The following is a 12,398-nucleotide window of genomic DNA, read 5'->3' as shown; positions in this document are numbered from 1 at the left end:
CCTGGAGTAAGTGCTGGTTTTGGAGATGTGGGAGGCTTTCCGAACAAACTTACGATCCAGCAGAGCGGAGGGAAAAAAAAAATCTCTGGTCTTCAAACATCTATAGGTATTGGTGTTAAAACGCCAATGATGGAAGTCACTTATGTCTAGGTCTCCCTATGCCCAAGGTATAGAGTGTCATTCAAGTAATTCAAGAGTAAAAGGCTTGTGCTTCAGGCTTGACATACAGCAATTATTATTTTTGCAGCTTGTTCTCTGTTCAATAAGCTTTTAGGCAGTCAGATCACTGCGGATAGATCCGTCAAAAACGTGTAAAAACAACCCAGAAAGGCAAATCTAAGAGAACATTTAATTGTACGAAGCAATTACAGAGACACAAGCAGCTAAATATGCACAAATTACCTTTCTAGATCACAAAGGAACGGTAGGAGCCATCATTATGATCCGGAATTCAGCTTCAATAATATGCCCCAGAACTATTTTTTGTGTCACCATCAACATCAGAGGTAGAAAGACTTCCAGGATCATAGTGCTGAGGCTCAATCTTTCCCTTTGTGGGCAGAAAGTGGGCGGCTCGTCAGTTCAAAAACAGCAAGTGGTCGCAAATCAGTGATGTGTTTCGAGCGCAGTGGCGATGCAGAAGTAACTGAAATGACCCAGAGCTGCCGACAAGTGTGTGACAGGCTGAAGAAAAGGCAGCTGGTGAACCTGCCAAAGCCACACACTGGCTCCTGCTGCCTTTCAATGGCGAGGACTCGCTATTGGACCGATCACTGTGAGCGAGTTCTTCGGTGTACGCCTCGAATGTTAATCATATGTCTTGTTAAGTTAAGTCATAATTGGTGTCATTAAAATGCCTCCCCTCTGCTGCATGCCCTGATTGGAACTGAGGAAATTACCATTGCTGAAATGGTCGCTCCTTATTAGTGGTGGCAGTTTGACTGAGAGTTGAGAGGCAGGAATGAGGAATGGGAATGAGGAGAGGCTGGCTTTGTGACAGTCAGCCTCTGTGGTCATGTGCCACACCAGTCCAAGTATTGTAAAACTGCAGAGAGGGATCTTTAGAGCCTCCTAATGGTTAAACTCGCACGGCTGTCTGCAATGGGGCACCTGCTGAAACAGCTGGGGTTGCAGAGGATTTCACCTCTGCGAGCCGCTGCAATTCAACAGCGAGGCCGATGCAGCTGTGAATGTGTGTGGACCGTGTGTGTGTTTTTTATTCTTACTGAAGTCTTCTGACACTGTATGCTGGAGCTGTTGAACCTCAGAGCTGGGACGCTGTGTGTGTTGCCCTGGATGTGAAAGATGCACTCGTAGTTCCTCTGTCCGGACTGAGGCTGGGGCAGGTTCTGGGCCAGCAGAGTGATCGGCCTCATAACTCCAGCAGGGATGTAGATCTGGGTGGAGGGCAGGATCTGAGGACACTCCTGGAGACGAGAGAAATGAGAGAAAAGAGATTGAGATGTGACTAGAAAAGATAGCAGAATATCTTACTGGGATGGATGGATTTTTCAGGCGATATAACGTTTAGAGACAGAGTAATAGTAAGATCTAATACAATTCAAGATATATTATCATGGCTATTTGTTCTAATGGACATGGCATAATTGTCAATTACATGTGGCACCAAATGTGTTTTGGCATCCCAATGTGACACAACTCCTTTATGTCCACAATTATGAATCCTTTTCTTTTTCATCCCAAAGGCATCCAACCACAGTGGACACTATTATACACGCATTCCAGCTTCCTTTGTGCTCATGCTTAAATCAACCAGCCTAAAACCTCCACTTAGAAATTATCAACACTCTTGAGGATCAACTCTTCCCTTTTCATGAAATACTGGATATTGAATGTGGCAGTTACTTGTCACAAAGAGTACATGCCATTTTGGAATTAATCCCTTCCCCATATTAAAGAGGCTTTTATGGATATTAGGCATGTTTTTGCCTAAAAGAATCCACCAAAGGATATTCTAATTCTTCCTGCATGGACAAAATTGAGAGCCCAAGGCAGTGTCTCTGAGGAATACGGACAGCACTAATTCTACCCGGCTGCACTGTCAAACAGCTACAGTCTAACAGATTAGAGAGGGAGATGACCGAGAGTTCAGCACTTTCCATTCAGCCGCTTCTCGCTGCTCTTCAATCAATAAAAATTTGGCGAGAACAGTAGCTTTGCACCATGCTAATTGAAGCAAATTGAAATGTCTAAGCGGTTTTTCAGCCTTAAGTAAATCAAAAGACAATATGCAGCTGTCAGCCGGATATCCATGTTACATCACTGCTCACCGCACTGCTCTAGAAAGAATGCTGTATTTTAAACTGTGTTTATCTGCTTCAATACATGAAATTCAGTTACATCATATCTGTGCTTATAAGGACTGCAACTGTTTAATTTATCTCCAAGCCATATGCTCTATCGGCATGTTGACTTCACGTCTAAACGAAAAGGAGGAAGTACGCAATCAAACCGCTTTTCTTTACTGGAAAAGCAGAAGTGATTTACTGGATTTATTCCTCTAAGGTGCTGAAAATATCATTTGCAGGAAAGTCCAAACAATATCAAATCTCACTAAAAGAGATTTAAGACAGTCTCTGTGGAGTAAGTGAGAAAAAGGTGCCACTGCGACATCATAAAATCTGTAATTACCACTTAACTAGTTAGATCCACTAGCATGCGTTTGGTATTCATCTGGAGAAGCGATAAGCAATCATAAAGGCCATACAAATATCAAACTAAAATTTCTAAATTAAATCATATTCCCCACTTTAGGCACCATCAAGCAAACTATAATTTTCTTATTAGGATAACGAACGTTCATATCCGCAGTGATAAATCAGTGGGAACTTCATACTATTTAATCAGGGATGAATAGCTAAAGTTAAACCATAGCAGCAGCCTCGTACTCTGTAGAGTAATCTCAATATGAGTTTGCTCAGTGCCGAGGCGCCGTCTAATGGAACACCGGTAATGACTTGCAGATTGGCCTGGGAATGGCAGAGAGGGACATGGAGGGTGGGGGAGAGGTTTGGACATAATGGCACCCAGAGAGTCTTCGGCTCCCTTCCCAAAACACAGTTCACTCCCACAGCCAGAACTCGCTGCATCGACAATGTAAGGGACAGTTGAAACAGCAGCAATGTGAATATTTGGGGATTATATATAAAATAGGGTCTTTTGTATCTATTATCCAACATATCTTCAGCACATTCTGCAACTTTTCTGTTGCTTAATACGAAACGAAAACCTGCACTGCTCTCATTTTCCATGACAAAGCTACAAGAGAACTAATTTAGTGAACAGAATTTACTCCAGCTGAAGGGTTCTTGGATGCACAGAATTTGTTTTTAGAATTTTATTTAAAAGACAGAGTGCAGGGTCCACGTGTCCACGGCAAAATGAGTGATGGACAGGAGAGAACGCTGACAATTTAGTAGCAAAAAAGCAACATCAGTTGTAGGGTTGGACAATTAATGGAATTTTATTATTTATTTTTGCTTCTCACAAACAAATGACCACAATGTGATAATAAAGTTTAAAATGCTCCATAGAAAACAGATCATGTCGATTAAATTATCTGGTTCCAGACATTAGCATGCTCTATGTCACTCTTTTAAAGTAGCTTTTGGTCAACATGGAGCAACATGAGAGTGAAAGAAGAATTCTATCTATTTTAAATAAAGTGTAAAAGCAAACACCAAACCCTAAAATCAATTAATAATTGTGCAAAATGGCTCAAGTAAGTTGTATAGAAATAGGCCAGCTACAGAAGGGATGGTGTATTCTATCTGCAGATTCAGTTGTTGCTACCGTGAGTCACCACGACTCATTTGTCGGGTCACCTAAATCAGCATCACAAAGCTGGGGCTGAATGTCAACCAACGTAAACAACTATTTTGGATGCTTTTACCAGTGTTACACCATATGAGAAAGGTTCCAAATGCTTCACACTGAAAACAAAGGTCTCCACAGTTAAAGGTCATTTTCCACCGTTTTGTAAAGCATTTTCTTAATTTTCCATGCAGATGCACTTCACTATAAAATGAGTCAGATCATTCTAAAATAATTATTTCTTTCTGGCATTTTTCAATATCTCTCTACGCTATATGCAATGTGATGTATGGCTCTGAGCTCATTGTTTTGGTTTTCAAGCCTCCATCCTACACTCAAATCAACTTTTTTATCCAGCTGCAGCAGTTATTCGCCATTTGGAGCGAAACATTTGATTCAGATCTATGTATCGTGTAATCCTTATGTAATCTATGCATTGTTTACATTTGACAGGATTGTGCAAAATGCTAACATTTGCACAAAAAAATTACCTTTTCAACTATTTCTTTTTTATTTGACTTAATTTTTAATTTTATTCCATTTAATTTACTGTAATTTTATTTATTTTTTCAGTTGTGTGAAGGGAATTCACAAAATAAGAATTTCATTACTCAGGGTAACCGCTGTGTTTTTGCTGTGGACGCAACAATAAAGTGAATCTTGAAATCTGTGTAGGCTACCAGATCTTTACAATAGGTGAGACCATGAGGCCACTTGGGGGCAGCAGAACAAGAACAACCAGTGCGGCGCGAAAGTTGTTCATGGATTCAATTCAACGAATCTGCGCTTATGTTAGACTAGACAAATATGTCTTGGTCTGCTTTAGGAACACAGTTGGGGAATATGAAAGCTCGTGCTTGTAAGAAGACAAGACGGAGACGGAAGAGGAGGCGGAAAGAAAAGACGAGATCAAATTAACACCAGTAAGCCTGATGAAGCACACTGTCAATTAGTGAGGCTGACATTAAAATATGAAGTATTTATAGATGGTGACAGACTGCTAATGCACACTTTCTATCCTACAATAAAATGAGAAAACAGGATTAAAAAATCCCACAGGAAGAAAAAAGTAAACAGTGTGTGTTTGAAAACTAGACAGAGTTTGAATTAAGAGTAATTGTTAATGTCAAGGACCACAATCAGACATCTGCTCCACACACACACACACACACACACACACACACACACTGAGGCCACTTCACATCTGCGCCTCCCTGCTCCCCATTCTGGTCTCTATTGTTTTTAACAAGACACACACACATTATGCTAAGGTCTGACCGTTAATGCTGATGCATCAGCCATGATAAAAAGCACAACATTCCTCTGAAGAACACGGTAATTTACACACAAATGTATGCTTCAACACGCACACACACAGAGGCTTCCCCACACCGGGCCTACATAGTACAAAGACACACAATTGCACGAACCCATGAAGGCAAAAGAGATGAAAACGCACAAAAGAGGGAGGGAGGGAGGGAACAAAAGGTTCGGGAGGAGAGGATTGTGGGAGCTGTTTCATTAGGAGTGGTGACAGGTGTCAGAGCTGAGTCTGCATCAGATAGTGGAGCAGTTCTACACAATGAGACACAACAATCTCTTTACCTGGGGGATTCCTCTAATCCCTCTCTTTTGCTCCTCTCTTTTCTTTTTCTTCTGTCGCTCACACTTGATCTTTTTTTACATTCTGTGTGGCTTTCTTGTTTTCTCCTCTCTCATTGTCGTCTTGTTTTTAAACCTTTATTCTTTCTGCCAGGATAACAAGTCAACTGTAGATACATCGGACTCTATTTTTGTTTATCCAGACATGACATTCTTCATATCCATACGGCCCCATGTGTGGATGTTTCCTAGACGTGGCTTATGGTTTATCGGCGGCCACGTAACATCTACAGAAATGCCTTGTTTAGATCTAAATTAACTGCACCGTGAGTCAAGGATGAACAGTGATGCAGAGGATGAGTAGTGATAAACCACTGGATAAGAAAGGGTGAGAGAGGTGAACCGAGAAGCGAGGAGATGAGGAGGCGAATCGAGGTCTTGGGAGCCATACACTTGTTTATTAAAGTGGGGGATGAGAGTCAAGGAGGTCAAGTTCCCAACAGAGCGAGGCAAGGGTGGAGCTCTGCAACATGGGAGTCATGCACGACGCTTATATCTCTGCAAACTAATTCCCAGACGAGGACTACAGATGCACAGACGCTATTACATTGAGAGAGAAAATACACAGAATAGACCTACAAGCAGAACACACACACATTTTTTCTCTCCTGCTCTTGTTCACACACATTCATAGCAATCCGAAGTTAAATCTTGCCCTCTGGCTCTATGCAGTAAGCTTCTGCTTAGGCCTGTGGAGTGTTTAACAGTAGCCTTGGGGCCAAATACACGGATACTGTGATCAAAGGTGGGAAGGTAAGCCTTCAGAAAAAAAACAAAAAAAACAAGTTGGTCTAACTTCCTCTTCCATACTGCCAGTGTGAAATCTCTTACAGGTTTCTGTTTCTTGTCTAAGAGATGTTGACTAGATTTTGGGGGGAAAAAAAACATGATTTTCTGTTAGTTTTCCCGACTTGAATTGTAAAGAGGGGGAAAAACACATGGGTATGCTCCAAATTCATTCTATGAAAACACTCATTTAGAATTTTTTTTAAGTATATAGTTTTGGGATGTATACTACCGTTTAAAAGTTTGCAGTCACTTACAAATGTCCTTATTTTTGAAACAAAAGCATTTTTTTTTTCAATGACAATAACATTAAATGAATCAGAAACACAATCTGGACATTGTTAATGCGGTAAATGACTACTGTAGCTGGAAACAGCTGATTTCTAATGGAATATCTACACTGGGGTATATAGGAACATTTCCAGTAACCATCACTCCTGTGTTCTAACGTTACATTGTGTTAGCGAATGGTGTTGACAGGCTAATTGATGATTACAAAACCTTTGTGCAATTATGTTAGCACATGAATAAAAGTGTGAGTTTTCAAAGAAAACATAAAATTGCCTGGCTGATCCAAAATTTTTGAACGGTAGTGCATATAGAGAACCTGAACTGTATAAACATGATGACTACCTCTGTGTTAAATTGCTGCTATCAAAACCACAAAAAGTTCATCTGCACAACAACATCCAATGGGAAACTCAGTACAGTATTCAAGTTCTGCACTACAACACTTGCTGAGATGACTGGGACCACAATATACTTTCATCAACAGTTAAGCATGAAGAAAGGTAACCTAATTGTACATGATGCAAATAATTTACATTTCTATAATTTCCTCACTTTACGCCCAAAGAGATTTTGCTAATTGTAGTCATACATATTAGCTACCTATGTATATTACATACTGTATGTTTTAGGGTACCACTTTCAGAGGTGCAGTGCAACAGCAGTGTAGAACTTGCATCTTGGTCTCGCCCTGCTTTGATTTTGGTTTTGACTTGTTGTCCACCTCTCAAAGTCTTGGTCGTAGCAGATACTGGTCTTCATCCTGACGTGGTCTCAGTTTACGTGGTGTTGACTACAACACCAATCTCATGGTCCAGGTATTGTGCTGACTCACTCATAGGACTCACTGGGATACTTCTGGTCTCCCCCTTCTGGCAGCAAATACACGCACACTAGTGGTGTATGTTCATGATGTATACCTCACTGTTGATTGCTTTTGTTTTCAGACTGTAATCCTTCTCTGAATCCTCAGTTTCCTCCATCTGGAGCAACAGAAACAGTTCTTTGTATACTTTCTAGGTTTTTCCATCATAAGCTTCATTCTACTCCTGTTCACAATAGCCTACTCCTTAGCTCTGGCAATCATTGCTGGTTAACGTAACACACATCTCTATCAGTGAGCCAGTATGGGGAAGCTGTTATAGTAAGCAGTTTGGGTTGTTTTAAGACTATACAACAAACATATGGATTCAAGACAGCAGTGTTTTAGCAGTTTGTCTTGGACAGTTAGCTCACAAAACTGATGATCTCATAAATGAAGGAAAATGTCTTTCGCACATCTCAACAACTGCACATCTGATCTATTTCCAACATGATGACTATAGCACCGGTGACCTAAGTAAAGGCAGTGTCAAGTTTGAAGTAGATCGCATGAACTTTGAAAGTCTTTTCGGGGTCCTCAGCCTGGCCTTTGTCTGCCTGTGGGTAGAGCCTAAGTCATACCTGTTGCTAGGCAACATCATTACCAAAAGCAGGAATCTCGAATGTTGTCTGAAGAATCAGAGTGTAACCAATGACAAAGGCACCACACTGGTATGATCAAAGACACAAAGTTTGAGCTGTGGTTGTTTTATTCAAAGTTTTGTTCATTTTCCAAAGGCTCAGTTGCAGACAAGTTTTCCTGTCAATCAAACTCCACTGTCAATTTTCAGTCTCTCATCCTCAGTTTCCTCTTCTGTGCTCTATGCATCTTCCTAACATCTAATTCTCCGTTCTTCCCTCTGCTTTCAACCTGATCTGCACTTTAACTGTGATGAAGCTGATAGTCATGAACTTCAAATGTCTAGGATGCTCTGCTGCATTTTCATATTGACTTTTTCTCTCCCCCACAGCCCCCCTTTCACCACTCGCTTGTCCTTTCTCTTTCCCCATACTCTCTCATCCTCACCCTGTCTCCTTCACAATCCACTGGCTGCTGAGACGATGTTTTAGGGGTTAGATACTTGTAACACCGAACAGGCCATTCAAACAGAGGAGCATAAGAAGGAGAACGAAAAGAATGAGAAATTATATCACACGTAGAGAGGAGTATGTTTCTAAAGCTTAACATACTTGAATCTTCGCCATCTTTAAAGCAAAGAACCACTTTTATTTATGCCATGAATGAGTAACAGAAAAAAACAAAACAAAAACATTAATATAATTTATATTTAGCTGTGGCACATTTAAAGTCGTCATATATTTTGTTACTTTCTTTCCTTCACGCCTAATTGCTTCTTATCAGGATGGAGACATTACATGATGTCAGAGATGAGGCGAGATCCCCGATTGGCTGCTGGCTGTCACCAATGAGGCCCTTTCACTGAGGCGCAGACAACCTCCGAGTATGATGGATGAGGGAGTCGGTGTGTGTTTGTCTATGTGTGCGAGTGTCAGGGGGGGGTCACCACAGTGTAGAGGGTCCCAACGGATTAGCGTTACAGTCCAATGAAGCATTTCAGAAAAGAGGGGGCGAGACCCCATCGACCAGTACTCTCACAGAGAGCGAGAGAGAGAAAGAAAGAAAAGGACCTGATATGATGACCACGCGTCCCAGGAGAGAGAGCGGAAGAGTCGACTGTTGAGCACTGTCTCAGTTTTAGACACTAATACAGTTATATCCTTAGAGAGTACGTCTAACAGAAAGTAACACGCTCGCACAGCAGATGGGCAATGGATCATACCAGTAATCCCAATAGATCTCTCCATTCAATCAACATACAGACAGTTATTAAGGCTGTAAAAACACAGATCTCCAACTATTTTCTCCATTCAGACAACTCTTCTAACCATCTCAATCTATTCGTCTTATTTTTTCATTAACAAGTTTGTATTTATTTCTCAGCGCCTGAGTCGTAGCAGATGAAGACGAGTGAAAATGGAGTGAGGCAGCTTCATCAGTGCATACATCACAGCATCCTGCTATTTCTGCTGGAGTCAGAGAGCACGCGATACAATGAGAGACCTGTACTGACTGCTGTAGATCTCTTTATATAAAAACCCAACAAGGGAGGTCAAATGAAGGCCAGACATAAACTGATATCTATCAGCGCAGCAGCCGCACTATGATTCTCTCGTGGGCATCGTTGCTTCAGAATTATAATGTCTGATATGCGGATTGTGTACGGCTCATAGACAGTCTGGTTTAGTATGTACATGAATATGTGCAACAGTGTTTCCTCTCCTGTCTGCATTGTAAGAATCCTCGGCCTCTGCCGGCCCTTTTGACAAAGGCTAATGGAAATATGTCTCTACAGTCCAGGAATGGTCAAATATTAGCCCTCTCTGATGAATGTTTATGTATCGTTGCTGCTAAATGTCCATACTATGGCATTCTTGCATTGTATTTCCTTGAGATCAGTCATAACTCAAATACTCACTGACACACTCTTGCTTCTTTTCATGTTTTATAATTCCAAAAAAATCCACAAACATAAAATCCTTTCTCATGCACATGAGGATGCTTAACAGAAATTACATACTAGAGATAAGAGTATTTAGTTAATGAAGCTTCCATGATTTTAGTGATCAACATTTTTTCTGTTAATCCTGTGGGAAGCACACGAAAGTTGGTATTAGGCAAAAAGAGAAGCCGCAAAGAATAATTTACTTTATGAGACTGCTTTGTCTTTTCAACACCCAAATCATATCCCTCATCCCGGATCGCTGTGGATCTTGTAAGATGAAAGAAGACAGAGCCTCCTGGGGCATTTAAGTTATGTCCCTGATTCAATAATTACCTTCTTTCAGCTCTGTTTGTGGTCTCCGCCAACACCCCAGGGAAATATCTGGGTCTTTAGCTGCTAAATGCTCCAATATGTTCAAAAGCTAGTCACTAACTGTGACGCTCTGCTGTTTGGTGCTTTAAAGATAGTGTAAAGTGTGTTTTTAAGATTTGGGTGAGTTTCCTTTCACTGAAAATAGCAGCATTTTGCACCACAATAAAAAGAGAACAGTAAGAGTAATCCTAAGTAGCAAAACTGTGGGCTGGTCATCTAAAAAAGTAGCTGAAACTTATTATAACGACTTTAAAACTGAGCAGAGCCACAATTGCAGGTAATAATTCTCTCACGAGTGACCCCTTTCACACTGCCACGCTATTATAAAAACATCAATTGCAACTACTTGAAAGAAAAGACCTTCCTCTGTCGGTGTAATTTGTGAATTTTCTTACTTTAAACCTGGTTAATGCATTTTTTCCCCTCCATAAAAGTGACAGAAAACACTGCATACTATCTGGTGAATTTACATTTTCAGCAATGTTCCTGTACGGAACTCTATTAATCAGTCAGTCAGAGAAATTTAAAGGCTTCTTGAGAGATCCCAAGCTATGTTTTGTAGTGTAACAAATCTTAAAAAAAGATCCAGCCATTTGCTATTCAAAATGATGAGGAAATGCAAAAAAAAAAAAAAGAGAGAGAAAAAAAATCTACATTTCCAAAGCTATTGTAGCCATTTGTGAAGTTTTACAAATCATACTATGTGCTATGGCTACCGGCAAAATAGCTCTACTACCCTGACTGTATAGAGTTCTTCATCACACGTCTCCATTAGAATAGCAGTGCCCTGTGCGCTATCTCTGATGACCAAGTGTGATTGTGTGTCTATTTGGATGCTATCAGGTCTGGATGGTCAAAGAGGAGGATGTAGACGATAAGCATCAGCTAGTGGATCAATAGGAACCTCTAAAAATACACAATCTGCTTGTGAGTGTGTGTGTGTATTTCTGCGGGTGACAGAGTAGATACATGACAGATAACAAGAAGCTCTTCAGGATGGCCTCACTAAGAGCAGCGCTGTGTTCTCGTTTTTTTTTTTTTTTTTTTTCTTTCTTTTGCAAGCCCGCAGGATCAAAATTTGATGAATTTTGTTTCATCGTACGAGTGGAAAATGACAAAGTGCTCCTTGTCATGTGGGAACCAACCAAAAACAGACTCGCAACCCATTTTAGACCATGACCCAGTGAATAATAAGAGATTTCTGTGACCCACCTAAGAATCAGCCAACCTTTCAAGGTCAGTATAAAAGCCAATGAAAAATGTACCAACTTTCCTATCGTGCACAAACTGATTCCCTTCATTAGTCTTGGAAGAAGTGAATGAGTTTCTTTATCCCGAAGCGGCTAGGTCAAAAAAGTTTAAGGAATACACAGCACGGCAAACTTCACAACAAAAGACACCACAGTATCTAGTATGCAGATTGACTGGGGCCAAAAAACTTTTGAAAGCAATCGCTCCCCTTTGCGAGACCTGTTTTATCTTTTATTCTAGATTTGCGACTCATCCCCTGTGCTTCATTCCAACAAGACAACTTTTCATCTATTTTGCTCAAATGAACAGATTCCTCAGTGGCAGTCTAAGGTGGAAGGGAGCCAGGCACCCCATTGCACCAGACTAGGAGCTCTTCTGTTCAATAAAAGACACTTTGAACTGTGTTAGAAGCCCTTTGGAGTGTCCACCCACTCTCCGTAACCCTTTACTACTGAGGATAAGAAGTGAGACGAGTGAAGCAGTAAAGATAAAGAGAAAGACTCCATCCTATTATGAACTCAATTGCCGATACTTAAGCGGATGAACATAAGCAACACTTTGGTTTCATTACAGCTTTATTAGAGAAGAATTTTTAATTTCACTTACTTTCAAGAACATGAGCAAAGTTGATTGCATTACCCTCATCATCTTTGATCAAAGCAGCTTAATACCTTTCCTTCCTATCTCGAGGGGAACCTACCATCAAGGAATTTAAACTGCTACACAACTTTATTAAAGAGCCCATATTATGCACACTTGCAGGTTTATAATTTAATTTTTGGCCTCTTTAATGTTCAGAAGACACATTCACTTTCTCAT

The 12,398-nt window shown here is 40.6% G+C and overlaps 1 protein-coding gene across 3 annotated transcripts in view; it reads right to left on the bottom strand.

Annotated features, from left to right (window-relative positions):
* The window catches only part of LOC110962824 (plexin-A1-like), a 348,857-nt gene that overhangs the window by 120,553 nt on the left and 215,906 nt on the right, over window positions 1–12,398 (bottom strand). For all 3 annotated transcript variants that reach the window (XM_051949646.1, XM_051949645.1, XM_051949647.1), the window contains one exon: window positions 1,227–1,427. In XM_051949646.1, the coding sequence (XP_051805606.1) occupies window positions 1,227–1,427 (201 nt within the window). The remainder of the gene's footprint in view (window positions 1–1,226; window positions 1,428–12,398) is intronic.

The sequence above is a fragment of the Acanthochromis polyacanthus genome, chromosome 6, assembly GCF_021347895.1.
Source record: "Acanthochromis polyacanthus isolate Apoly-LR-REF ecotype Palm Island chromosome 6, KAUST_Apoly_ChrSc, whole genome shotgun sequence".
Classification (NCBI taxonomy): domain Eukaryota; kingdom Metazoa; phylum Chordata; class Actinopteri; family Pomacentridae; genus Acanthochromis; species Acanthochromis polyacanthus.
The sequence above is the reverse complement of the archived record's forward strand: the minus strand, read 5'-3'. Positions and strand labels throughout refer to the sequence as shown.